This window comes from Teleopsis dalmanni, chromosome 1, assembly GCF_002237135.1.
Source record: "Teleopsis dalmanni isolate 2A chromosome 1, ASM223713v2, whole genome shotgun sequence".
Lineage (NCBI taxonomy): Eukaryota > Metazoa > Arthropoda > Insecta > Diptera > Diopsidae > Teleopsis > Teleopsis dalmanni.
This window is the reverse complement of record NC_051846.1, coordinates 14,756,936-14,781,184: the sequence shown is the minus strand read 5'-3', so window position 1 is coordinate 14,781,184 and position 24,249 is coordinate 14,756,936. Positions and strand designations below refer to the sequence as shown.

Genomic DNA, 24,249 nt, shown 5'->3' with positions numbered 1-24,249 from the left:
AACGCGTATACATGTAAACGTAACATAAAGCTAAAATAAATAATAATAATAAAATTAAATATTCATTTTTTAAAGCAAATAAAGGACAATATAAAAAAAAACCTAATAAAATCGCATTGACAAGTTTTGTGTTACCTTTTTTTTGTTTGTAATTTTTTTTAAGAATTAAGAATTTAAATTTATTTCATTATATTAAAATGTGTTTAGTGTTTACTTATTTTCTTTGTTTTTGTTACTATATTTTATATATATGTATTTAAATATTATTTTTGTAATTATTGTTGCATTTCGATACAAAGTTGTATTGCTGTAAGTTAAATTGCCAGTGTTGGCGAGCCAATTATTTAATTTATTTTTTAAGTTTTAAAATTATTTGTCTGTATTTTATGCTTTCAATTCTTATCATAAACTTATTTTTCAATGCATAAGTTTGACTAATGCAAAGACATTAATAAAATTTTGTTCACAATTCAGAGTTAAATAAAAATAAAATAGTTATATATATTTTATAGAGAATTAAATACTCAATATAGTAGTATTTTTAAACAAGTAGTTTTTTTCTTTTTAATAAATTCATGGAAAATTTTTTAATTGAAGTAGTTTGGTTAATTTAGAGTAAAATTGAAACTTCGCAGCAGCAACAATTTTTATTTTCACGTTCTCATATGTAATAACTATTTTAATAATAAATACTTTAATAAGTTTTAAGATGCGAATTTTTCCATCAGTGAATCTAATTTATTTGATTAATAATTGCATTTATATTCATTCAATTTACTCCACCAATATTCCTGTAAATAAGTAAAAAGTAAAAATAATACACAATTAATATATTTATTTATAATTTGTTTTATTGCTATAAACAAACCTGGAATGCGTGTAAAACGAGCTTGTGGCAAAAAGCCTTTTACTTGCGGGCCTTTAGGTGAGCGTATAATAATCAAGCGTGGTACACTATCATCAGCGTTGAGTTTTAGTCGTGAGATCAAACGATCGGGACGATCATTTATTTTAACCACATTGCAAGCAGATGACTTTCCATTTCGCTAAAAAATATATTCAAATTCAAAAATTAAATTTGCTTATTATTTTAACTATACATATTTATAGTATACATATTTATGTATGTATATAAACGTACCTGATTTGTGACAACAGAAAATTCGACTGTGTCTCCTGGATGTAGAGCTACAGCGCTACCTTGTACCTCCGACATATGGAAGAACAATTTTTTACCATCCTCAACTTCAAAATTTAGAAAACCGAATTGCCCTTTAATCGAATCAACAGTAGCGCGATTTTTTTGACGTACGGCAGTGACTTCGGCAGCGCGACCAGTTTCATCTATTTTGAATGTAACCAAATCACCTTTTTGTAACAAATCACGTTTATTAACTAAACTAGTTATGCCAAATTCATGCTTGGATATAACTGTTGCCTTTGAATCGTCAAATATCTCAATTAAACCAGCGTATTCCTGTTGATCGGGATTAATACAACGCAATGGTCGTGCAACCACGCCATTATGCACACCGTCGTAAACAATTGGCTGAGGTATTGAGCCCTTTGGCAATGTTCGCACATTTTCTGCTGGTAAGCAATTACCACTCACAGAAGTGTTGCCGGTTGGTGAAAGTGTATATTCCACTTCCTGACCGAGTTCCAACCAATTAGGATTGCCAACAAAATTACTAAAATGGAAAAATACTTCTTCATCATGGGTTAGAGTTTCAATAAAACCAAAGTTTTCTTTAATCACTGCTATAAAACCACGATAAGTTTGCCCAGTTTCATTGGTTGACAAATTATTATTGTCCATTTTATAATCTTCGATTTTTGGAGTAGAAATTATTTGAGTATTAGACATTTGCATATAACCGTTTTGCCTCTCTGGCATAATCATGCCATTATTTCCCAGTCCATTGGACATGATCATTTGCTCGTTATTTTGATTTTGCATGTGTTGCATGTTCGTTGTACTGTTGACCAAGTGCTGCTGTTGTTGCTGTTGATGCTGCTGCTGTTGCATCTGTTGTTGCATTTGATGCACTTGCTGTACGTTTACAGCAATTAATTCTTTGTTTCGTTTTACCTAAAATTTTATAAAATTAATATTAGAAGGTTTCTAATAAAATTTACTAAATAATAAAATATGAAGTATTTAATTACCAAGTATATGTCGAATCGTACACGATCTCCAATTCTTGGTGGTTTTTCACAGTCTTTAAGAAAATACATAATAGTCTTTTTGCTTTCCCCATGATCGTAAGTAATAACCCCGCCTTCTACGCGATCCTGTGATTTGACAGGACTTTTAGGAGCCTCTCGTGTAACGTATCCTAATAAAACAATATGGATGTATAGTTTTAGCTTTAATAAACATAATTGTTAACTTTGATAATTACCTTCTATATTGCTAGCCATTAAAGTTTCAAATTGCACAGTGTTTGGTGGCAAATGCTTGATACGTATAGCATGCAAGCGTGAATTGTTGTATGTAACTCCGGGTTCCTGAATTACAGTAAATTCTACCTCATCATTGGCTGCAATTTCCCGGGTCTATATAAATATTTATACGCATGTCAGAAAAAGAACATAGTTTGTTTGAAAGTATTGTTATCTTTACTTACTGTATCCAACACTTCAGTAAAGTGGAAAAATAAACGCACATTACGTTCAACGCAACGTAAAAATCCAAAACCTTCCTTAATTGAAGCTACTACACCTTGTTCACGCTTTTCTCCAGATACTTTAAATGTTTCATCAAGCAAAGAAATTGATGTAGCCCTCTGCAACTGATCTCGACGATCAGTAGCTAATAAAAACTGTACCCAATCGCCATGACGAAGCGTAAAATCTCCCTTCTATAAAACGGTAAGGTAAATCTTAACAATCAAATATTTTTTAGCATGATGATGTGTCTGCTTACCTGGTCTTTGTCTCCAAATGGTACCTCAACTTCAGAATAATCAGGAGCTCTGTATCGTATGCGTCCAGGTAAAGGATCATTGGTTTGGCGTGTAGGATTATTCCTATCTAAAGGTTTTAATACCTGGCCTTTATAAATTGTTGAATCGACATCTTCAAAAATAACTGAGCCTGGAGGCAAACGAGTTATATTGCAAGCATATTCTCGACCCTAAAATTGAAATTCAAAACTTAAGTAACTGTTGTTGGTGTATATATATATATAGTTTTTCACTAACATTGCGTGTCTGTATAGTAAACTCAACATCGTCTCCTGGACGCAATTCAACATTTCCTTCAGCTTCAGAAAAATGAAAGAATATCTCTTTAACAACATCTGCACGTTCAATAAAACCGAAGGATTCTTTCATGGAACATACAACACCTCGATATTTAACAGGTTGAGCGGGATTTTCCAAACGTATATGGCAAGCACCTAGGTTTCCTCTGTAATTGAATAAAATCATATTATTTAAATGAGTCATGAAAAAATCTTTTACAAATCTAATAGAATATTTTTTAAAGATCTTTATTTACCTTTGGTTAGTTGCAATCTGAAAGCTTACTTTATCGCCCGCACGTAAATTAACATTTCCCTCTACATCGTCTTTGGTATACGGTAAAAAGAAACACTCGCCACGATTCTCATAACTAATTCTGCCAGTAGTTTCGCTAGATATTAACAAATTATTTGCACAATCAGTACGTAACTCAGTAGTAACAGTACCGGTAACACGCTCTTCAGACAAAACCTTTTATTAAAGAAATAATCGTTAATTCTTAATACCTAAATGCATTAATGCAAGAATTAATTAGTAATTAACAAACTTACTACTTCCGGTGCAATTTTTGAGACCTGACTAGCAATTGGTTTTCCTGTACGACGATCATAAGTCATCTCAAACTCAACAGGATCACCAATTTTTAAATGATCTATGTTTCCACTAAATTGCGAGAAATGAAAGAATAAACGAGCCTGACGTTCACAGCATTGAATAAATCCATAAGAATGCTAAATAATATTAAATATAAAGTATAAGTAATTATATCAACAATTATTGTGTGTCACTACTAAAGTTCATACCAAGAGTTTTTCAATAATTCCAGTCTCACGAGTTGCTTGGCTTGGATCGTTATTAACCGAAGAAGAATTCGATTGCGAATTATATACGGATGAAGAATTTCCAGCTCCATTGCTAAGTACGCTATTCGACTGGAAAACTCCAATTGTTGCCGGGTTTTGTATAACATCAGGAACGTCATTGGAATCAAAAATGCCAATATTAGGATGTTGTTGTAGAGTAGGTCCCTGAGACTGTGGCGGTCCGCCAAGAGTTGAATCCAAGGTAAAGGTGCTAATGGGCGGGAAAGTTGTTGGAATGCTCAAATTCCGCATAGCATTCATGTTGAAAAAGCCGTCACAGGGCATATTATCATAAATTTCTAAAAAAAATTTGAGACATATAGTCACTTTTAGACGCATCACACATACACCTTTCTTATTGGTGGATGTAGCGAATATAAATAATTTAGATAACTAGTTATTTTAGTCACATAGTTACAACCAAAATTGAGAACATTAAATTTGAGGAACCGAACTAAGGACACATAGATAGATGTTGAAAGAAAGGAATTTTGAAAAATTTTAATAAACATCTCGACAATGTTTTTTTCTTTTTTTATTTTTTATTTTTTAAAAAAAATATGAAATTTAAATTTTGGAATATTAAATTAACATTTTCGATATGAATATAGTAAAATGCAATATTCTTAAATATGTATAACATTACAGGTTTTTGCTATTGTAACCATATGGGAAGTTTGCTTTCTGGGTTCTTTTTGAGAGTGATGAGCAACACTTGATTGTCTGAAAAGACGAAGAGCCCCGGGACGTAGACCCAAAGGTTTCTGGAATCTAAGTAGGGACAACAAAAATATCAGTCAGTAAAACAAATGTAAAATATTTTTACATGTATTTTAAAAGAATCCCGTTCGCAATTGTTGTTGTATACATAAAATGTCAAATATTATCTCATTTTCTTAAATACCTATGTGTGTCAAATATAGACTATATACGAATTTATAGTGTAAGTTTTTGTGAGACAGTAGTGCTAATTTGCAGTACAATACATTGCTTAACGCCTTTCATATATCGTATATTCTTTTCAATTTGAAATTTAAGAATATTTGTATTATTTGTTTTGAGAAATTTAATAACATATATGCATATTAACTCAATACAAACTGAGAGAGATATATATATACAATATTATACAAAGTAAATTTTAAAGCTAGAGTTGGGTTAGAATGTGTTATGATGGTTTAAAAAAATGAGGCTTAGATGACAGAGTTAATGTATGCTAGAATCACAAATTTTGCTATATCTTATAAAGACAGTTGGTCAAGACGGATGTCAAATCAATAATTAACTTTTCAATCTCTGGAACAAAGGCTGACCACAGAAAAAAAGAGACTAGCACGCAGTATTTTCAACATTCTCTATGGGCATTAATTAATGAGAAAGCAGTTAAAAATGCTTATCATATTTTAAAAGCTTGTAAGCAGCAAATGAATTAGTTTTGGTATAAAAAAAAGCAATCTTAAGGAACATATATGTAAACGACATGTTTCACAACATCAACAAAGCCATTAGAATAGAACAAAGGTAAGAAAAATTAGAGTTTGCCGGTATATATGAAGGAATCATTACATATAATTCAACTGTACTATAGATGCATATAAATAATTTGACTTACCTTCACCTGCACGATAGCCCTTTGACTGAGTATTCATCATGGATTGAAGTGTTGTTGTTATAGAAGTTTTAAGAATATTTCAAGAACTGTGTGGTTTTTGTGTTCAAGTTAGCACTTAAAGAATCTTTTAAATAATTATGTAGCGAATCCAGTAGAAGTTTGTGTACTAAATGCAAGTTCAACTGTTAATCTCTGAGGGAATAGAAGTACTCTATCCTGTGGTAATTAGCTATTTAATGCAGACAAATTTTGAGATATGGAAAAAACTTCACATTGGTTATTGGATGCGTTCAGGGATTCCCGAATGTTTAAACTATCGTCTGTTCCGCGTTTAACGAGTACGGTTTTGAGTTGAGGGTTTGCTCTTTTTAACAAAATCAAAGAGGAGTCTTTTTCTGTTTTATTTTATCGTAATGAGTAGTTTAGAGAATGTTTGTGGCACAAGTGTTAGAAGTATTACGTACTATTTTACATTTATTTGTTTTTTTTTATGTTTTTGTGATTATTAAACACTTTCGCGTCTTTTTTATCTTTGGAATTAAACCACAACCACGTAGAAGAGGTTGCGAATACACTTTTTGGGGTTTTTTTTTTTTGATTTGAATTTCGTTCAAAAAAAAAAATTTAAACAAATTAAAAGAAAAATAACAGCTAATAAAATATAGTATAAATTAGTGTGGCAATTGTATTAACGCCTTTTCTCAATTTTTCCAGACGTGTTGGCTTTTTATTTCGTAATCTTATTTTTTATATTAATTTAATAAGTTATAAAATATATAGGTATATTGTATTTTTAAAATTGTAATTTTTTTGTTTTTGTTTTTATTTTAGAAGTATTAAATTTAGTTGAAATGAAGTTACTTATAATTAATTTTTTTTTGTTTTATTATAGTGAAGATAGCAAAGTCTTTTATTTTTTAATTTTTGTTTTGTTTTGTTTTTTTTTTGTTTACGTATAACCTATGGTTTTAATTTTGTTTTGTTGCTTAGTATTACTTATAAGCTTATTTACTCTTATATAATATAATATAATGTAATATATAATATACTATAGTATATGTATCGAAGTCCTTTAAGATATCACGAATTTGTTTCAATGTTTCATTATCTTCATTTGCATTTGCTTTAAAGTTAATTTGCTTTTTTTCTTTTTATTTTTCTTCTTTTGTTTTTAACTTAAAATTAATTGTTTTCAGTGTTTATTTTGCTTATTTGTTTCTTTTTTAATTCACATATATTCTTTTCTTTCAGATTTTTTTTATTAATAATTAATAAATTTATAATAATTATCACAGAGATGTTAAATATTTCTTTGAATTTTTAAGTTTTTTTTTTGTTTGTTTTTTTTTCTTTTTCTTTTAAACTTTATGCATTCACACTATAGGTACACTTAAAGAGAGAACATACACATTCATCATAGGTCTGTCTTCGTTCCGTGTTAATAAGAGGTCCCGTCCCGTCCTACTAAACTAACTCTTTTCCACTCTCGTTTCTTACAGGCAAATACTAAATACTTTTAAATATTTTTTTAATTTTTATTTATTTAAATTAATAAACGTTTAATGTTGGCTTAGTAATTTTTCTAATAAAACTGTTGTTTACAATGCATTTGTGTGTTCATGTAAAATTAATTAAATTCTTTTTTTTTGTTTTGTTTTTTTTTTTACTCAGTTATATATAGTTTTTAATAGTATTACATGTATATTATTAAACTAATAAATTTATTAAGTTATTGTTTCCGTTAGTTTTGTTTATGTTTGTTTTTATTTCACACTCCTGCTCCTTCGTTGATATTGTTCTTGTGAGGTGAGAACTGATCCAGAGTAAGATCAACTCCTTTAAGGGGACAGCGAAAATCGCTAGCTCCTAGCTACTTTTGCTGTGTAGTATTTATAACACTTATTTTAAAATTATTTATTCATTATAGTACAAATCTTAATAATAAAGATATATGAATTATAATAATGTTTATGTTGCGTTTATTTATATAATTTTTTGTTTTTTTTTTTTTTGTTTTTTGGTTTCTTTTTAAATTTCTTGCTTTTAATATATATTTTATATTAGTTTTTTATTTGTTTTGTACTTTAAAACTTTACTTTTCAGTTGTTTGTTTGTGTTGCTGTGTTGAGTTTTTGCAGTTTTGCAGTTATAGCTGTTGTTTATGTTTTCTTGATTTTCTAATAACAACGACAGTGGGCGGGGAGATTTTTATGATTTGGTTAAATAAATATAAAAATATAAGTAAGATCCAAATGTTGCTTTTGGTTTCCGTTAAATAAAAAATTGAGGAATTTTGGGGACTTATTCGAGCTCCTAAAGAATTATTAAAAAAATTCACTTAAATTTTTGTTATTTTTGTTTTTGTTTTTGTAAAAATGTTGTGCTGTAGAATGGACTGGCTTTTTACTGGTGAAATTGCTGCAGTTGCAATTGTTGCAACTACTTTTAGTCTTTTATGTTTGTTTCTAGCGTTTGTGTTAAAATTCTTTTCTTTTTCTTTGTTGTTGTTGTTGTCGTTATTGATGTCCTTAGCTGAAGAGCTGGAGAGCTGCTAACTATGATCAATCAGTTTTCTTCAATCAATATTTATCAGGCTATGCCTAGTATTGCAAGCTGTAAATGCTAAAGCTGGCTGACGTTGGTTTGTTGTTGTTGTTGTTGTTGTTGTTGTTGATGTTGATGTTCTATCCGTAATGAGTATTTTAAAGATATGGGGGGTTTTACGTAGAATTTCAACGTATATCTCTGTTTTGTTTTCACAACTTTTTTAGGACTTTCGTCAAAAGCTTTGCTTGATTGACTATTGTTTTGTTTCTACAACCGAACGGCAAGCTCACGCTAATATCCGTAAGGAGCAGCCTTATTAAATTTAAATAGTTTTATTTTTCTTCTCACTTTATTATTTTAATATTTCGCACTTTTTTCTTTTTTCTTTTTTCTGTTGATTATTTGATCTTTGGAATTGAAAATTTTTATAATTCAAAATTTAAATAAAAAAATTGGAGTAGAATATCTCCTCCGCAACTTCCTCCTGCAATGCCTGTTTTGAGCTTAAGGTATTGGTTATTATTAAATTTTTCAACTTTTGATTTTTTATTCGTTTTCGATGGTGTTATCAGATTATGATGAAAGTAGTGTGATGTCAAAACGGAGTTTTAGTTACAAAAGCTAAAAAAAAAAAATCAAAAATGGTTATTTTTATTATTTATATATAATATATTTATTGTTAAGCAAAAAAAATATTATATTATTACTTTAATATTTGCATAATTATAAAATTTTATTTTATGAATAAATTTAATATAAATATTATTATTATAATAGTCTACATACATTTCAAATGTATAAGTTTGCCTACAATAATATATCGACAGGATAAGGTTTCGCAAAATTGATATGGGCTAGAAAATATTTAAAAAAAGTGCATGACACGAATTTTATTTTTAGTAAAACAAAACAAAAAAAAATATCTGAATTTTCTTCATTTTATTTATAATGAAAAGCGGTTTTTAATATTATTCAACTGAAATATATATGTATATAACAAAATTTTCTTTAACATTTAGTTTGTATAAAACTAAAGGCAACAAGATGGAGAAAGTCAGCACACTTAAAGTGAAAGTACCAAGCTTTTGCCGCACAATCTTTTAAAATGAATGCACCAAATCTTAAGAAATGCAACATATAGATTATTTTAAAAACAAATCTAAAAAGAAAAAAATAAAACTAGCAGTAAACACCTAACAACACAGTTTCCAAAAATTTGGCACAAACTCAATACTGCAATAGCACAATTAATAGAAACAAAAATAATTAACAAAAAAAAAATTTAAAAAAATTCAGTAATATCTCAACAGTTCGATTAGTGAAACTTTATTTTTATAAAAACAAAAACATCACAAATTTGTTTGCATAATACAGCATTTCCCCTATTTGAACAAAAGAAAAATTAAAACTTAAAATGTAAATCCTTAAAAATTTTGCACATATATTCTTTGCACTCCTCTGCCATTAAATGCTTCAGGCAACAACAAAATCCGTTGCACACGATTTCTATACCCACTACTGCATTATTGATTTTTTAATGCAGCGCCCCTCCCAGCACCTAATCTAAAACTTGCAGCAAGACAACGGTAGCGGTAACCGGTCGTATACATATTTACCACTTTTATATACATATATTTCTCGCAAAAATTTTATGCAAATAATGTATTTACTAATATAAACATTTCATAGCAATTGCTGAATTTCAAATATTTGCCAAAAAAAATTTTGACGCTGCGCCGACGATTGTAGTGAAAATTTTTTCTAACGATGGCAGGCAAACAGTAGATTAACAATTAGTTTCGCAAATCGTTAAAACGCACAAAACAAGTTATTTAATGTATTATTATAGTATCTACTGCAGTTTAATACATTAATTTATTAATTTTTCATATTTTTTTTGCCAATTGATGCAATTTGCGGGCATTTTAGTTAAACTAAAAAAATTTTACACATTTTATACGTACCCACAGCACAACACTGACGACGCCATATTGCATTTCGCATATCAATTTACCGAATACATTTAATGCAGGGTTGCTTTTAAAAAGTAGTTTTTAAGTGTTTTGGAAGTTTTTTTTACAAGAATGCAATTTTGAGTATATTGTCAAGAGATGTTTTAAATTTCATATTATATTATTATTATTATTTAATTTATATAATATTTTCATGTAAATAAATTGAATTAAATTGTGAATTGAATTGGATTAAAAATATGTATATATAAATATAATAAAAACCTAATAATTTTCATATATTTTACATAACAAAAAATTTACTTACATATTTCTTATAAGCACACGTCAATACAAATGTAAACAAGAAAAACTATAAACAAAACGAAATGTCATATCGCCATTTTCATTCCAAAAACTTATCGATAACGCCACAAATTTAGCACTGTTTTCAGGAAAAGGTATTAAATGAAGTCAACTTTCACTCAAAGTTCGAAGTTTGTTGTGCCTATTTTGTGTGGCAAAATCAACATTGGTTGCTGATTTTGCGCTTAAAGTCGATTCCAGCCAGCAAAGTTCGTAATGTAAACATAGTATAAGCAATAACAACATACATACAAATTTCATAAAAATTGTATATATATATATATCATATATCTATACAATGTGTATGTATATAATATATTATTCGAAATTTTTTTATCGGCATGTACATATATGGTTGACCATATATGATAAGTTGTGGAAAGGAACAAATAGTTTTTCATCATATTTTCATTATGTTGAATATATAAACATATATTCCACATATATATTATTATGTTGTATATAAAATATAATTAAAACTGTGTACGCTACTTATATACATTTTTCTACGATCGCACTCTTAAAGAGTTATATATTCTAATTATAACAATATATGGTAAATTCTTTTAAAGTACGTAAAAGCATATAAAACAATTATTTCAAAAGTCAAGAATATATGCTTCAAATTTAGGTTTTCCTATAAGGGCCCACATTTATAATACACAAAGAACAAACATATTTAAATGTTGCATGTTCGTTCTTAGCTAATTGAACTTTGATGTGTTATTTACATACTCCTTTCTATTTGAGTTCTTATTTACAAACATTTGATTTATATAATTGACGATTGCCATTGTAGTAGTTTGCACGTTTGTCAAATTTTTTATAAAAAATATTGATTGTTTGCTCCAAATAAGGAAAAAATGAAATAGGACTCGTATTTTCTTATATTTTAAAAAATATTCCGAGAAGAACTTGTTTAAAATTTGATAGATTGAAACAGCTGCTTTATTCCGTCAATTGCAAATGTTGCCTGTAGGTATACAAAGCACTAACAATAACTTTTACATTTTATTTAGCACCGGGGCCGATTAAATTCGGTTTATATTGCAAACTTTTTATATAGCTTTTACAGTCAGTTATACGATTTAATAAGCATTTAACAGTATTTTTGATTATCTTTTGATTTGCTGTTTTGATGTATGAAATATAAAATTGCTCATCAAAATTTATTATTAAATTTAAAATGTCATTTAAGACTGTTTCATGAATAAAATTAGAAAAACATTTTCAGATAAACATTAGAGTGCTACTTCTTTTGCAAAACACAAACATTTTTCAGATTTACTTTATGAAATATATATATATATCGTTTAGCTATCTATGAATGCTTATCAACCGCAGTAATGTCTTCTGTTGAAACTCACATAACTATATTATTAACTATATATTAATCTAAAATATATTGTCTTCTGTTAAAATCCACATTGCCAGTAATCATTTTTATGCTATTTTATAGATATAGACATCTGTCCGTTTTATCGCAAGCTTCGCAATATACATTGAACCTCAGTAAAATTTAAATATGTACAGTGGTAAAACTATAAATGTTTTTTTTTACTCCACATATGAATTTAAATGACCTAAACTAACTAATATTATTAACTAATATTTTTAAACACCTAATGTAAAAAATTCCGAATTAATATCAACCTTAACTCACCATTTATGGTAGACCAAGAAACTATGGCAGCACATGATGTCTTTACGTTATATAGATATGGATCGTCTAATTTATAGGAACTGTATATGTGGATTAACAAAAATAATTTACTCTACTCAAAAGTTGTTACAAAGCGCTCCATTTTTATATTAATATATTAACCATATATGAAACAGTTCTTAGTTCAGGACAGTTTTTTTCATATCTAAGTCAATTATCTTAATTTAATGTCTAATGTCTAATATCACAAATGTAAACCCTATACGATTGTCAATTGACTGGATTTTTCATTAGCAAATCATAAATCAATAAAATACTCACTGCCATACCAAATAATAAAATTTTTATACTAATTTTTGACATTTGGGTTTTCAAAATGATGTAAATTTATTTTTAAAAACATGTATTTCTTTTTCAAAATGTGTTAAGTCACGAAAAAATTCATTCTGTGTGACATAGATGCGGCAACAGCTTTTACCTGCTTCTTAATATTTTTACAGTGTACCTACAGATATGTCAAGTCAGCTGTTCGTCACTCATGGCAGAGTTTTCAGATTTCACCATCCAAATTTGTTAAAAATAAGAAAACATCAATATTAGCGCCGGGTTAAAGGAAGTCGATTTTTATGTAATAACCGTTGTATAATATATTTTATATAATAGTTTTTAAAAATAAAAAGAGCACACTGCTCTGATTAATTGGGTGTTAAGTAATCTACCGGCCGAACTAGTCAAAAATGGCATACCGCCTTCTTAGTACGGCCAAACTGCTAAATGGCTGCTTGCGACGAAGTTATATGTCAACTAAGATGTTAGCAAAAGAGGTAATAATTACTTGTATGCTGTGTGTCACATAATAAACACTGTTTGACGTTTACTAGGTGTCATTTCGAAAGACTGAAAATACGATAGTCATAGATTTGCCGTTTCTGAAGTATATTATAGAGCGTGTGCAGCTGTTCTGCAATAAACCTCCTAAAGGATTCGAGAAATATTTTGAAGCAGGTAAAAAAGGTGCTGCCGCTGGTAAGAAAGCTGCAGAAAAAGCTGGTGAAAAGGCGAGTGAAGTTGGAAAATCGAGTCCACAAAAACCTCCAGCAGAAAATAAAAGCGATTGGAATTTCGGAATGTTCACTAATCCAAAGTCTAAAGGTACAGGAGGCGGAGGGTCAGGGCGGCCATCTGGTGACGCTGGTGGGGGAGATAAGGAGAGATGGTTAATCTTAGGTGCAATTGGTGCTGCTGTTTTGATAGGTAGCTTGACTTTCTTTGAAATGGGTTACAAAGAAGTTTCTTGGAAAGAATTTGTTAATGGGTAAATATATAAAATTAAATTTTATTTGATTATTTTTATAATTACTTTTTTTTGTGAATTGATTTGATTAAAGTTATCTGAACAAGGGCATTGTTGAGAAACTTGAAGTCGTTAATAAAAAATGGGTACGAGTACGATTACAGCCAGGCAATTCGCAGGAATCATCAGGTGTGCTGTGGTTCAACATAGGTAGTGTAGATTCTTTTGAGAGGAATTTGGAAAATGCACAAGTAGACCAGGGTATAGAGAGTGTCAATTTTGTGCCTGTTATTTATCGAACCGAAGTCGAAGCTTCTAGCTTATCCGGGTTACTACCGACCTTATTAATTATTGGATTTTTGGTGTATATGATGCGTCGATCAGCGGATATGATGTCCGGTGGTCGTGGTCGCAAGGGTGGCGGTTTGTTTGGTGGCGTAATGAACTCAACAGCTAAACTGATTAATTCTAATGAAATTGGTGTACGCTTCAAGTAAGTTAACATTGTGGTTTTGATATTTTAGTTTCGTTCTACAGTTAATGTATATTTATGACATTTTAGAGATGTAGCTGGTTGCGAAGAGGCAAAAATTGAAATCATGGAGTTTGTAAACTTCTTAAAAAATCCACAGCAATATATTGACTTAGGTGCGAAAATTCCGAAAGGCGCAATGCTTACTGGACCACCTGGTACAGGAAAAACAATGTTAGCTAAAGCAACAGCTGGTGAAGCAAATGTACCTTTTATAACCGTTTCTGGTTCTGAATTCTTGGAAATGTTTGTTGGTGTTGGTCCTTCTCGAGTGCGGGATATGTTTGCGATGGCACGAAAACATGCACCTTGCATATTGTTTATTGATGAAATAGATGCTGTTGGTAGAAAACGTGGCGGAAAATCGTTTGGTGGTCATTCTGAACAAGAAAATACACTTAATCAGTTGTTGGTTGAGATGGATGGGTTTAATACCACAACAAATGTAGTAGTGCTGGCAGCTACAAATCGTGTAGATATACTGGATAAAGCTTTACTTCGACCTGGTCGATTTGATAGACAAATTTTTGTGCCTGCTCCCGATATCAAAGGTCGCTCGAGTATTTTCAAAGTACATTTAGAGCCATTGAAAACTGATGTGAACAAAGCGGAATTGTCACGCAAAATGGCAGCACTCACACCTGGTTTTACTGGTGCTGATATCGCTAATGTATGCAATGAAGCTGCACTTATAGCAGCGCGTGACTCACACAATTCCATTGTATTGAAACATTTCGAACAAGCTATAGAACGTGTCATTGCAGGTATGGAAAAGAAAACAAATGTGTTGGCACCTGAGGAAAAGAATACCGTTGCACATCATGAAGCTGGGCATGCTGTTGCTGGTTGGTTTTTAGAGCATGCGGATCCATTGTTAAAGGTATCAATAATCCCACGTGGTAAGGGATTGGGTTACGCGCAGTACTTGCCTAAAGATCAGTATTTACTTTCTAAGGAGCAGTTGTTTGATCGCATGTGCATGACACTTGGTGGACGCGTGGCCGAAGAGCTTTTCTTTAATCGCATTACAACTGGTGCGCAAGATGATTTGAAGAAAATTACAGACAGTGCATATGCGCAAATTGTACGGTTTGGTATGAACGAAAAAGTAGGTCAAGTCAGTTTTGACCCAGGACAATCTGGCGATCCCATGTTCACAAAACCTTACTCTGAAGATACAGCACAATTGATTGATTCAGAGGTGCGTACATTAATAAAAAAAGCACACATACGAACGACAGAGCTTCTACAAAAGCATAAAGATGATGTTGCTAAAGTAGCGGAACGTTTGCTTAAAAATGAAATTTTAAGCCGTGATGATATGATTGAACTGCTCGGCCCGAGACCTTTCAAAGAGAAGTCAACATATGAAGAATTCGTAGAGGGCACGGGGTCATTAGAAGAAGATACAGAATTACCAGAAGGCTTAAAGAGTTGGAACAAATCAAAAGATAACGAACAACCAACATGTCCGTCGGACCCAACACCCCCACCAAAGTCTATACCAAAACCTGTGGCGTAAGATGCGAACCTTTAAACTCAATCACACTATATCTGTTATGTAAGTCATAACTAGTGTTTTTTTTTTGTTGAGACTACATGGTACATAGTTCTAGCCTTAAATTTAATTATCTGCGTTTAATTGTACATAAACGATTTATGTATAAGTACGTTCGACACTTCAAACGAAATTTTGCAGTTGTAATAAAAATTAAAATTTGTTTACAAAGTTTCATGTTTCAATTTTTTTATGATTCAGTTGTTACCTTTAATTTGATAATAAAAATAAAAATGTATGTAATCTATTTTGGTACAATTGATGAACTAATGAGCAGTGGTGTTTTCTGAGTTAATTTACACGATTTGAATTTTATCTGAAGTCATTTTCTATTCCAGTAATGTCTCAGTAGTTACCTTCTCTCATTTTGACACTACTATAGCTCCCATTATAGTGGATGTGTATTGAGTTCTAATATCTGATGGTAACTTTTAGCGCTGTTAGTATTTGAATAATTCTAAATAATAATTAATAAGTTTTTATTAAATATTTGAAACTATTTGAATACTGATGAAGATTAAATAATTTTAATATTTTAAATTATATGTGCGTCAAGTAGTTTCAAAGTGGAATGGTATTCAATTAATATTCTCATATGGTTTTACTATTAAAATGATGTTCAAAAGATGAATGAATAATAATAATAATTTATGAAAATTCAACTTTAGTTTATGCAAAATTCCTTTGCACGTAGTTAGACCTTCTACGTTCCCTTTTTTAGCATTTTCGTCCAACATATGAATTTAGTATTTTCTTAACATGATCATTTCTGTTGCGTTCCTTTAACAATGTCCAACTTTTAACAATTCCTGGCTTGTTATCTTGACATCTTTATAATGATGTTTTCAATAATCACCTACAGAGTTCTTTTTTGGTCAGTAATTACTAATTAGCAACAACATCCTTCCTTCCTCTACTCACTTGTTTCCAATTTTGGCTTAGACATTTTTGTTGTCTGAAAACTGTCTTCCTAATATTTGCCTTTCCCTTAATTACTGGAATGAAATTTCAGCTTAAGTCTATTTTGCTTTCCTGAGAGAAGGTTTTAGTGGGTTCAATTCTCACACTTGCTTTTCATGTTTTCCATCTACAGAGAAAAAAATGGGTGATTTATTCGCTTGGAGTACTTATTATATCTTGTTTATATCTTGTACATATATATGATTATTATCACTTTATTAATAAGTGTACTTTAATTATTCTAAGTCTTTGATTGTGATTTGTATTGTATTGTGTTTTTTTATTGCGGTGGGCTAAATTATTCTAGATCGTGACCTAAAGGATCTATTGTTACCACCTGTGGGGAAAGTCTTCTACTCCTAATCAGATACGGAGTGTTATTCTACAGGTCACGTTAATTCTACATCGTGACCAAAGCGATTTATTGTTACCATTTGTGGAGGAAGTCATTTACTTTTAATAGGAGAAATGTTGCACTTTTTTGACAGGTTATCAGATTATAAGGCTGTTTTTCTGTAAGGACGAAATATCTATTAAATTATCTAAATTTTAGATAAAGATGGGATAATTATTACCATCTAATAATTATTTTCAGGATTGATTTAGTTTTTGTGTTTTTATATCTTGAGGCTTATTGCGAAGAATGTGGAATCAATTCGTCAAAAAATGGCTATTTCAGTACAGCGGAAAGTTATCTGCCACTGCAACGAATTCATGTTTCTTTGTTTTAAAATTCTATGTCTTCTTTGGCTAAATTTTATTCGAATAAAAATAAAAAAATATTTATAAACAAAATTGTAACTTATAATAAAAAGTCTAATAAATTGTACAAAGTCTGTTTGTACAAAGTCACTATACAATGCTCAATACAATGCCGGTAGTGCAGTTCTTAGGCTACGAATTAAAAATAATAAATATAATAAATTAGAAAAATAATAAATACTATAAGATGTCGCAAATCGCTCTTAAATTTTTTTTTAGCTTTTTCCAAAGTAAACCATCATTTCTTGATGCTATACTCGTATATATATGTATGTATTGTTTTTATGATATTAACAGAAATTTATACATTTCTGCTTAAATAAATAAATGCATTCAATATGCATTTGATCACTGCTGCTTATCTGGCGGCAAAAGAATAGAAATTTTTGAATATTTTTTGTTTACACAAAGCTATACAAAGCTCAATACAATGTCGGTAGTGCAGTTTTTAAGCTATAAGCTTTTGCACAGTCAATAATACATTATCTCTTTGAAGTTGACTTTGACTCTTAGAGAATAGTTGAACTCAGGAAAGCTCTTCCAAAAATCACGACTGCATTCGCGCAGTTTTTTACAATAACAAAAAATAATAACAACAAATCTATTTTGTTATCAGCTGCATTTTGCAGTCGAAATCAAAGCAAGTGAATTCCCAACAGAAAGGGCAGACTAACTACTGCGGAGCATGTTGGCCTAACATGTCCGTTGGTGCTGCTTTCGACGTAGCCGCATTTGAAACCAAGAGTTTTCTACTGTGCCGTGCTGTGCTGTGCTGTGCAGTGCTATGCCTTCAGTTTTCAGTTTTTAAGTTTTTCAGCTTTAGTATTGTGTCGGTGGTTATCGCGAGCGTTTGTCGTTCGCAGCGCATTTTTGCATAGAAGCAATACCCTAGAAATAATTTAGTTAAAAGATAGTCAAGCCGTTCAACGACATAAAAACAAATCAAAATTAGTGCATTCGTTAGTGCCGCGGAGTGCAGCAGCCGCTAAATAAGTTTTTTATTGTTTTTTATTGCAATCATTTTGTAATTTTGACAACTGTGCAAAGTAAAAGTACGTCGTAACAAAACTAAAATAAAATGGAGAAATAAAAAAATTAAAGTAAATATTAATTTCAATTTAAAATAATATATAAAATATATGTCAATAATAAATAAATAGTTCTGCCTGTTTGCCTGTCTGCCTGCCACACACTCCTCTCCAAGACGCTCCATATTATCTACTTTGTGTGCGGATAGAAAAAAAATCGGCCTGCACGACGTTACCTCACCTCGAAACGGCTTAGTGCATTACGAATACGTCTTTAGGTTTGATGTTGTTGTTGTTGTTGTAGTTGTTGGAATTGTTATTTACTTTATTGTTTACGTTGCACTGGATACCGATGCCAACCGTTATCCACGCGGCAAGGGCTGCGAGCTTATTGCCCCATAAGCGATTGTGTTTTGGAAGTGGGTGGTGTTTGGGTGCAAGTTCTGATGAAATTGCAACTTAATTCAAATGAAAGACTCACGCGAGAAATTGCTTCGCAAAACGGGAAATAAACCGTCTAGAAAGACAACGCAAAAACTTTTTCTCATATTTAAATGAAAAAAATAATTTTTTTAAATTCTCGTAATATTTAAATTTCAATATTGTATAATTTATTTAAATTTTTTTGTAATTTCAAATTAAATAATTAAAATCCCATGTAGTGTAAAATTATTGTTCCATGTATTGCCATTGGGTAACTCTTGTCTGACTTTGTTCTTTCATATTTGATCTCCAATATTTTATTTCAATCCATGCAAATATCAAATAAGTTAACTTTAAGATAAATGAAGTAAATCTCTACATTCAAAAAAAAAAAAAATCATTTTAAATAAGTTTAAGTGCATTAATTGTATGTGATTATATTAAGTCACTCGAGGCTGTTATAGATTAGCAATGATTTCAATATATAGCAATTATTTCAATTACTGAACTTACTTCAATATGTATTATTCAATATAATTTAATATGACATAAGAGTCAGTGACTCCATATAATAGAAACTAACACATACAAACTATTTTTTTTTTTTTCATAAATCGTTTGTTTTTGTGATACAAAATTCTATACATATTTGCAAATATGTACATATAAATATAAATATTTATGTAAAACTATTAAGATATTTCAGTAAAACACTTGTTGCACGTTGTTAACTATAATAACTCTACCATAGAGCAAAAATGATCTATCCAATAACGGTCTACCCGTTTGAATTAAAAGTGCCAAAATATTAAAATTTCAATACAATACATTCTATTAACGCCTCGTCATTATTATAAAGTTTTATATTTATAAATTGTTTTTATATATAAATTTGAATTCTATATTTTTAGTGCAGTTAACCAGCACTGCTTTGCGTAGTGTTTTTTTTTGTTTTTTTTTTTTTTTGATTCTGTTAGTAGGTAATTTTTTTTTGAGGAGTTGACATGCTTCATGTACTGCTAAACAGACCGTCTTCGGATTGGTGTTCCCGATTCCATAATATATTAATATGTAGTTAACAGACTAAAACATCCTCTTATTGGAGAGACTTATCTCCCCCAGAACTGCTTTCGCATTATTTTGGGGAGGGTATATTTTATGTTTGCATTTTAACCATGTTCTTCTGATTTACGCGCAGCGTTTAGAAGTCTACTTTTTCACCGCATTTTTGTTGTTAGATGTCTGCTCTATTTAATGGCCTAGTTTCTATTTCTACATTCTAGGTCCATTTTCTTCGCTTTGAGTTCTTTGAATTCTCTGAATTCAGTTCTCTGAATTCGTTCTTACTTATATTATCTATATTATGAAGATATTTAACCATATCATCTATATAATCAACTAAATTTTCGGGATTTATTGTCCCCATCCGGATTTGTATATCTTCTTTTAATGTAAGCTACTTATCACAGAAAAAGAAGGTGTGCTCTACGTCATTAGGTGGAACTTTGATTCATGTTTATTTTAATGTATGTATAAGCTGTTAAGTTCCGCACTGCCTACATGAGAGAGTGAAATTAAAAGGCTTATTGCGTAGTTCACATGCAGTGAGATATTTCCAAAAAATGACTTTATTAGGTTTCTATGTGAGTCTAGCTTAATAGCAACTTTAGATTGATTCGCAAAGTAATCACATAGCTTTATATGTACATGGTTTTGTTAAAATATAAGCTGATTTTAATTCAAAAGTACTGATATTGTATATTGTACTTACATGTATTTCACACGTATTAAAATGAAATGTGTGAGACATAAGTTACGAAAACATTTCAGTTACTTAGATAATAATTTTTTGGTACTGAATTGAAAGACTATGGCGGTATTATTACTTTTATATAATATTAACTACTGAATTTTTTATGATATTTCCTTTGGAAACATTGGTATATGGTTCTAATGAAGAGCACAGTTTAATGTGTTTACGATGTAATACCACATGTTCTATGTTGTCATATAACAAGGCTTTGTTCTATAACTGGTGAGTCCGTTACTCCACAGAAACAGTATATATATGGTATATATTCAGATTATATATATTATATACCAGATTATCATTTTAAATGGAAATTTGAAATAGTTTGCGGAACTTTAGTGAAATTCTGACTATGCCACTCTTTATACATTCTGTATGTACTATATCATACATATACTGTGTATATATAAGTATAACAACTCTTATCAATAGTTTGAGCATTTTTAGGATATCACATAATAATAAAAAATTGAATAATTATATAATTCGTACTAGTATGTTTCTTTCCAAGGGAAGAAGAAAATATTATTATTTCAAAAGAAAATCTCAAAAATATAGTTTTGGAAATTTTAAAGAGTTAATCTTTTCATTGGACGGTGTCTTTTTAAACGTTGAGAACAGTTTCGACCGATTAGGTTATTCTGATGCTTCTAACTTCATAAACCATTAGTTGGATCTTTGAGGCATATTTCATTTTTGCCAGATGATGACTTATCTATCTGAACGACTTCCTGTGAAGTCATTGAGACATTGGGATGTAAACTATTATTAAAGTATTTGTTATTGGAGAATGTTGACGATTTTCAATTTGATTTTAGTTTATCTCTTGATGACGCTTTTCAGTAGTTTAGCTCTTTTTGATTCAAGATACATAAAATGCTTGACGTCAAGACGAATTTTGTGTTGATTAAGTGATTAAGATACTTTAGATTTGTATTTTGAATTTCTCACACGTTCAGTTCAAAACAAAATCGATGTTAATCAATGGTTGCAGCTAGAACTGCTGCTATGATGTACTTTGATTTCACTACCACTTGCTTAATAAATCCTTTCTGAAAGGCTTTACTATTAAAGTTATATATAATTGCGAAATCAGGTAATAAGAACATAACAAAAAAATATAAAAGAAAATTTGTGTCTTTATCATTAATTTTATTGGAAAAATTATAGGAACAAAAATTATGGAATACATAATTTTATATCTTAAAATATACCCAAAATTTTTCTTTGAGATTGGTTTTAATGAAGTTTTGGATATATAAATAAATTCCCACTTTACAGCTTGAATTTTAAAATGATAACACACCTATCTTTTCAACCGGGTTATTAAGGCATTCGTTCTAATGCCTTAATGTAGTAAAGAGTCTATTACAAGCTATTAAAAGGGCATAAAAACAGAGATATTATTAAAATTATTTTTTATACTGAACTTTATTTATATATTAAGTTGCAGAAAATTTAATTCACAATAATTTAATTTCAAATTAAAAATAATAGATTTTGTATTGCGAGCATGACATGACTAAATAAAATGTATATAAAAAAGTTTGTAATTATATATTTATAAAACAATTACAAAAAAAAAGATTATAATAGATATTAAGTACTGATATTGTAATATATGATTTTTCCAATCTAGTTTTCAGTATTATTTTCCATTAACTACATTATTTTGTGCTTTTCTCTCTATGAAAAACAGGATGTATTACATATATATTTGGAACCTATTTCATTGAACTCTATACTTTACTGTTATAGAAACCTATTTCACATATTTTTTTTAAGTCTTTTAACATTTATTAAATTTGTTTCAATTTTATAAATAATTTTCTAAAGATAATATGGTATATTGTCGACAATAATTTCCTTCTACCTTCTATTGATGTTAATGCTATTGCTATTCTACCATTGTTGTTATATATGGTTACGTCTATGGGCTGGTATGAAAGTAATTTAACACACTATGAGCGGGGCAGGTATTTGTACTCGTTGCGAGGATTGTCACTTATAAGCGGGACAGGTATTAGTACCCGTTTAATATAAGTAATTTTAAGTGATACAAGGGAAAAATAATGTTGTATCAAATATATGACTACGTCTCATATATAGGACTACATTTATTGTGAAATAAATTTATTAAATTTTATGTGACCTTATCTATTAAGATATTATTAAAATGAGAAGTAATTGCACTTCATAGTGCTATATTTCAACGTAATTAATTAATAATTATTTTAGAATAGTTTTTATTTTTAGTAGATCATTTTTAAAGAAACTTTTATTTAAGATATGAAGGTGTTGTGATACTAATTAATTAATATGCCAACATTAATTAATATGACAACATTTTAGAAATTTTCATATCTGGAAGTTCCTACAGGATTAAAATTGCAAGTTCTTTCATACATTGATAAAGTATTGATCTATCTCTAAGCAGTTGTGTGTATATAGTTTTACTTCGTAAGTTCTTTTTTACCTTCCGCTCTGGATCTCACAATGAGATATCACTAAAAAAGTTGGATTCCTTAAGATAATTATATAGAGGGTAATAATGTACTGAGCAAAATTTGGTAGTAGAGTGGCCGGTAGTCTTCTATGATGGCTATTTTGTTCTGTTTTCTAGCACCTCCCAGTTGATAAACATGAGGTCATATAGGCCATGAAGTTTAATAATTGCTATATATATATAAAATTTAATATTAGACTAGACTAGACTCTTTGCTGAACACTCTATAGAGTTGTTTGTATGTACACCTATATTAACTTTTGTATTAGTTTCTATTAATTCCCTTTATTATTGAGAATGTTATTTGGAAGATTTTTACAGATATGCTGTGAATGAAATTTATTTTAATTTAATTAATTCTATTGCAAATATAAAATAATAGAAAAAGCAAGTACACGAGTACTTTGCTGTGTCCCAGGATTTTCCTTAATCAGATTTTTAATTTGAATAAATTTAATTCATTTTATTTAAGTTTGGCACCAATTTTCAATATTTGATTTAATTACTACTTTTTCATTAATGACATTTTGATTAAATAACGATTTGTTGAAATGTTTATGTATGTCCACTTGTTATGTATCTAAATGGGGATTTCGAACAATATTTGGTTTCGTTACTGATAAAAGTACTAGAGCTATTTATTAATGTATAATGGAGTTGATCAGTTTTTTTTAGTTATCTATGTAAATATATATATGTTGTTTCTTAATATTTTTAGTCTTTTTTCTGTAAACTCTAATATATGTATGTTTTTGTGTACATATGATAATATAATTTCCTCATCAAGTGTCTCTATAAAGCATCGGTATCAATTTAAAGTAGTATATAAGTGTTCAGTGTCTTCTAGAGTTTGGGAAATAGAAAAAAATTGCGGTATGAGTGAGTTATGACATGAACTGTTAAATAACATAATTAACAATGTTAAATATGACCGATGTGATATTCCCATTTCTTTTCAACATAATACTATTTTTCCTATAGCTTCACTCTTCAGTGATAATTCTTTCATTAGCAAGCACAGTCTGCTGTGTTACAGTTCAGGAATGTGTTAGAAATTCAAAACCCTGTATCATCTTCAATAATTTCTCGAAGTTTTGAAAGCCTTTGAAAGATATAGCGTGTTTG

General features: G+C 29.6%; 2 protein-coding genes and 1 long non-coding RNA gene across 3 annotated transcripts; 1 reads left to right on the top strand and 2 right to left on the bottom strand.

Moving 5' to 3' along the window:
• Positions 1-609: 609 nt before the first annotated feature.
• Positions 610-6,493, bottom strand: LOC119662626 (cold shock domain-containing protein E1). Its single transcript, XM_038072314.1, has 12 exons — positions 5,724-6,493; positions 4,052-4,410; positions 3,800-3,979; positions 3,505-3,719; positions 3,207-3,414; positions 2,930-3,139; positions 2,631-2,864; positions 2,406-2,559; positions 2,170-2,339; positions 1,142-2,092; positions 869-1,046; positions 610-791 (listed from the first exon to the last, which is right to left on the bottom strand). The coding sequence occupies exons 1-12, from the start codon at positions 5,761-5,763 to the stop codon at positions 775-777; spliced, it is 2,916 nt and encodes a 971-aa protein (XP_037928242.1). The 5' UTR covers positions 5,764-6,493; the 3' UTR covers positions 610-774.
• Positions 6,494-7,196: 703 nt separating this feature from the next.
• Positions 7,197-10,316, bottom strand: LOC119672216. Its single transcript, XR_005251875.1, has 2 exons — positions 10,235-10,316; positions 7,197-8,891 (listed from the first exon to the last, which is right to left on the bottom strand). It is a non-coding gene; the product is annotated as an uncharacterized LOC119672216 (long non-coding RNA).
• Positions 10,317-12,638: 2,322 nt separating this feature from the next.
• Positions 12,639-15,807, top strand: LOC119670859 (AFG3-like protein 2). The gene is made up of 4 exons (XM_038081287.1): positions 12,639-13,075; positions 13,133-13,566; positions 13,640-14,038; positions 14,108-15,807. Exons 1-4 carry the CDS (start codon positions 12,989-12,991, stop codon positions 15,597-15,599), a joined length of 2,412 nt encoding a protein of 803 aa, XP_037937215.1. The 5' UTR covers positions 12,639-12,988; the 3' UTR covers positions 15,600-15,807.
• The last annotated feature ends 8,442 nt before the right edge of the window (positions 15,808-24,249 follow it).

Excerpts from the sequence above, each read along its gene's own strand:
- LOC119662626 (XM_038072314.1), bottom strand. The coding sequence starts at position 5,763 with ATGATGAATACTCAGTCAAAGGGCTATCGTGCAGGTGAAG. Across the intron at positions 3,980-4,051 it reads GAATTATTGAAAAACTCTTG|CATTCTTATGGATTTATTCA; the intron begins GTATGAACTTTA and ends AATATTATTTAG. Across the intron at positions 2,560-2,630 it reads TTACTGAAGTGTTGGATACA|ACCCGGGAAATTGCAGCCAA; the intron begins GTAAGTAAAGAT and ends ATATTTATATAG.
- LOC119670859 (XM_038081287.1), top strand. The coding sequence starts at position 12,989 with ATGGCATACCGCCTTCTTAGTACGGCCAAACTGCTAAATGGCTGCTTG. Across the intron at positions 13,567-13,639 it reads TGGAAAGAATTTGTTAATGG|TTATCTGAACAAGGGCATTG; the intron begins GTAAATATATAA and ends ATTTGATTAAAG. Across the intron at positions 14,039-14,107 it reads GAAATTGGTGTACGCTTCAA|AGATGTAGCTGGTTGCGAAG; the intron begins GTAAGTTAACAT and ends ATGACATTTTAG.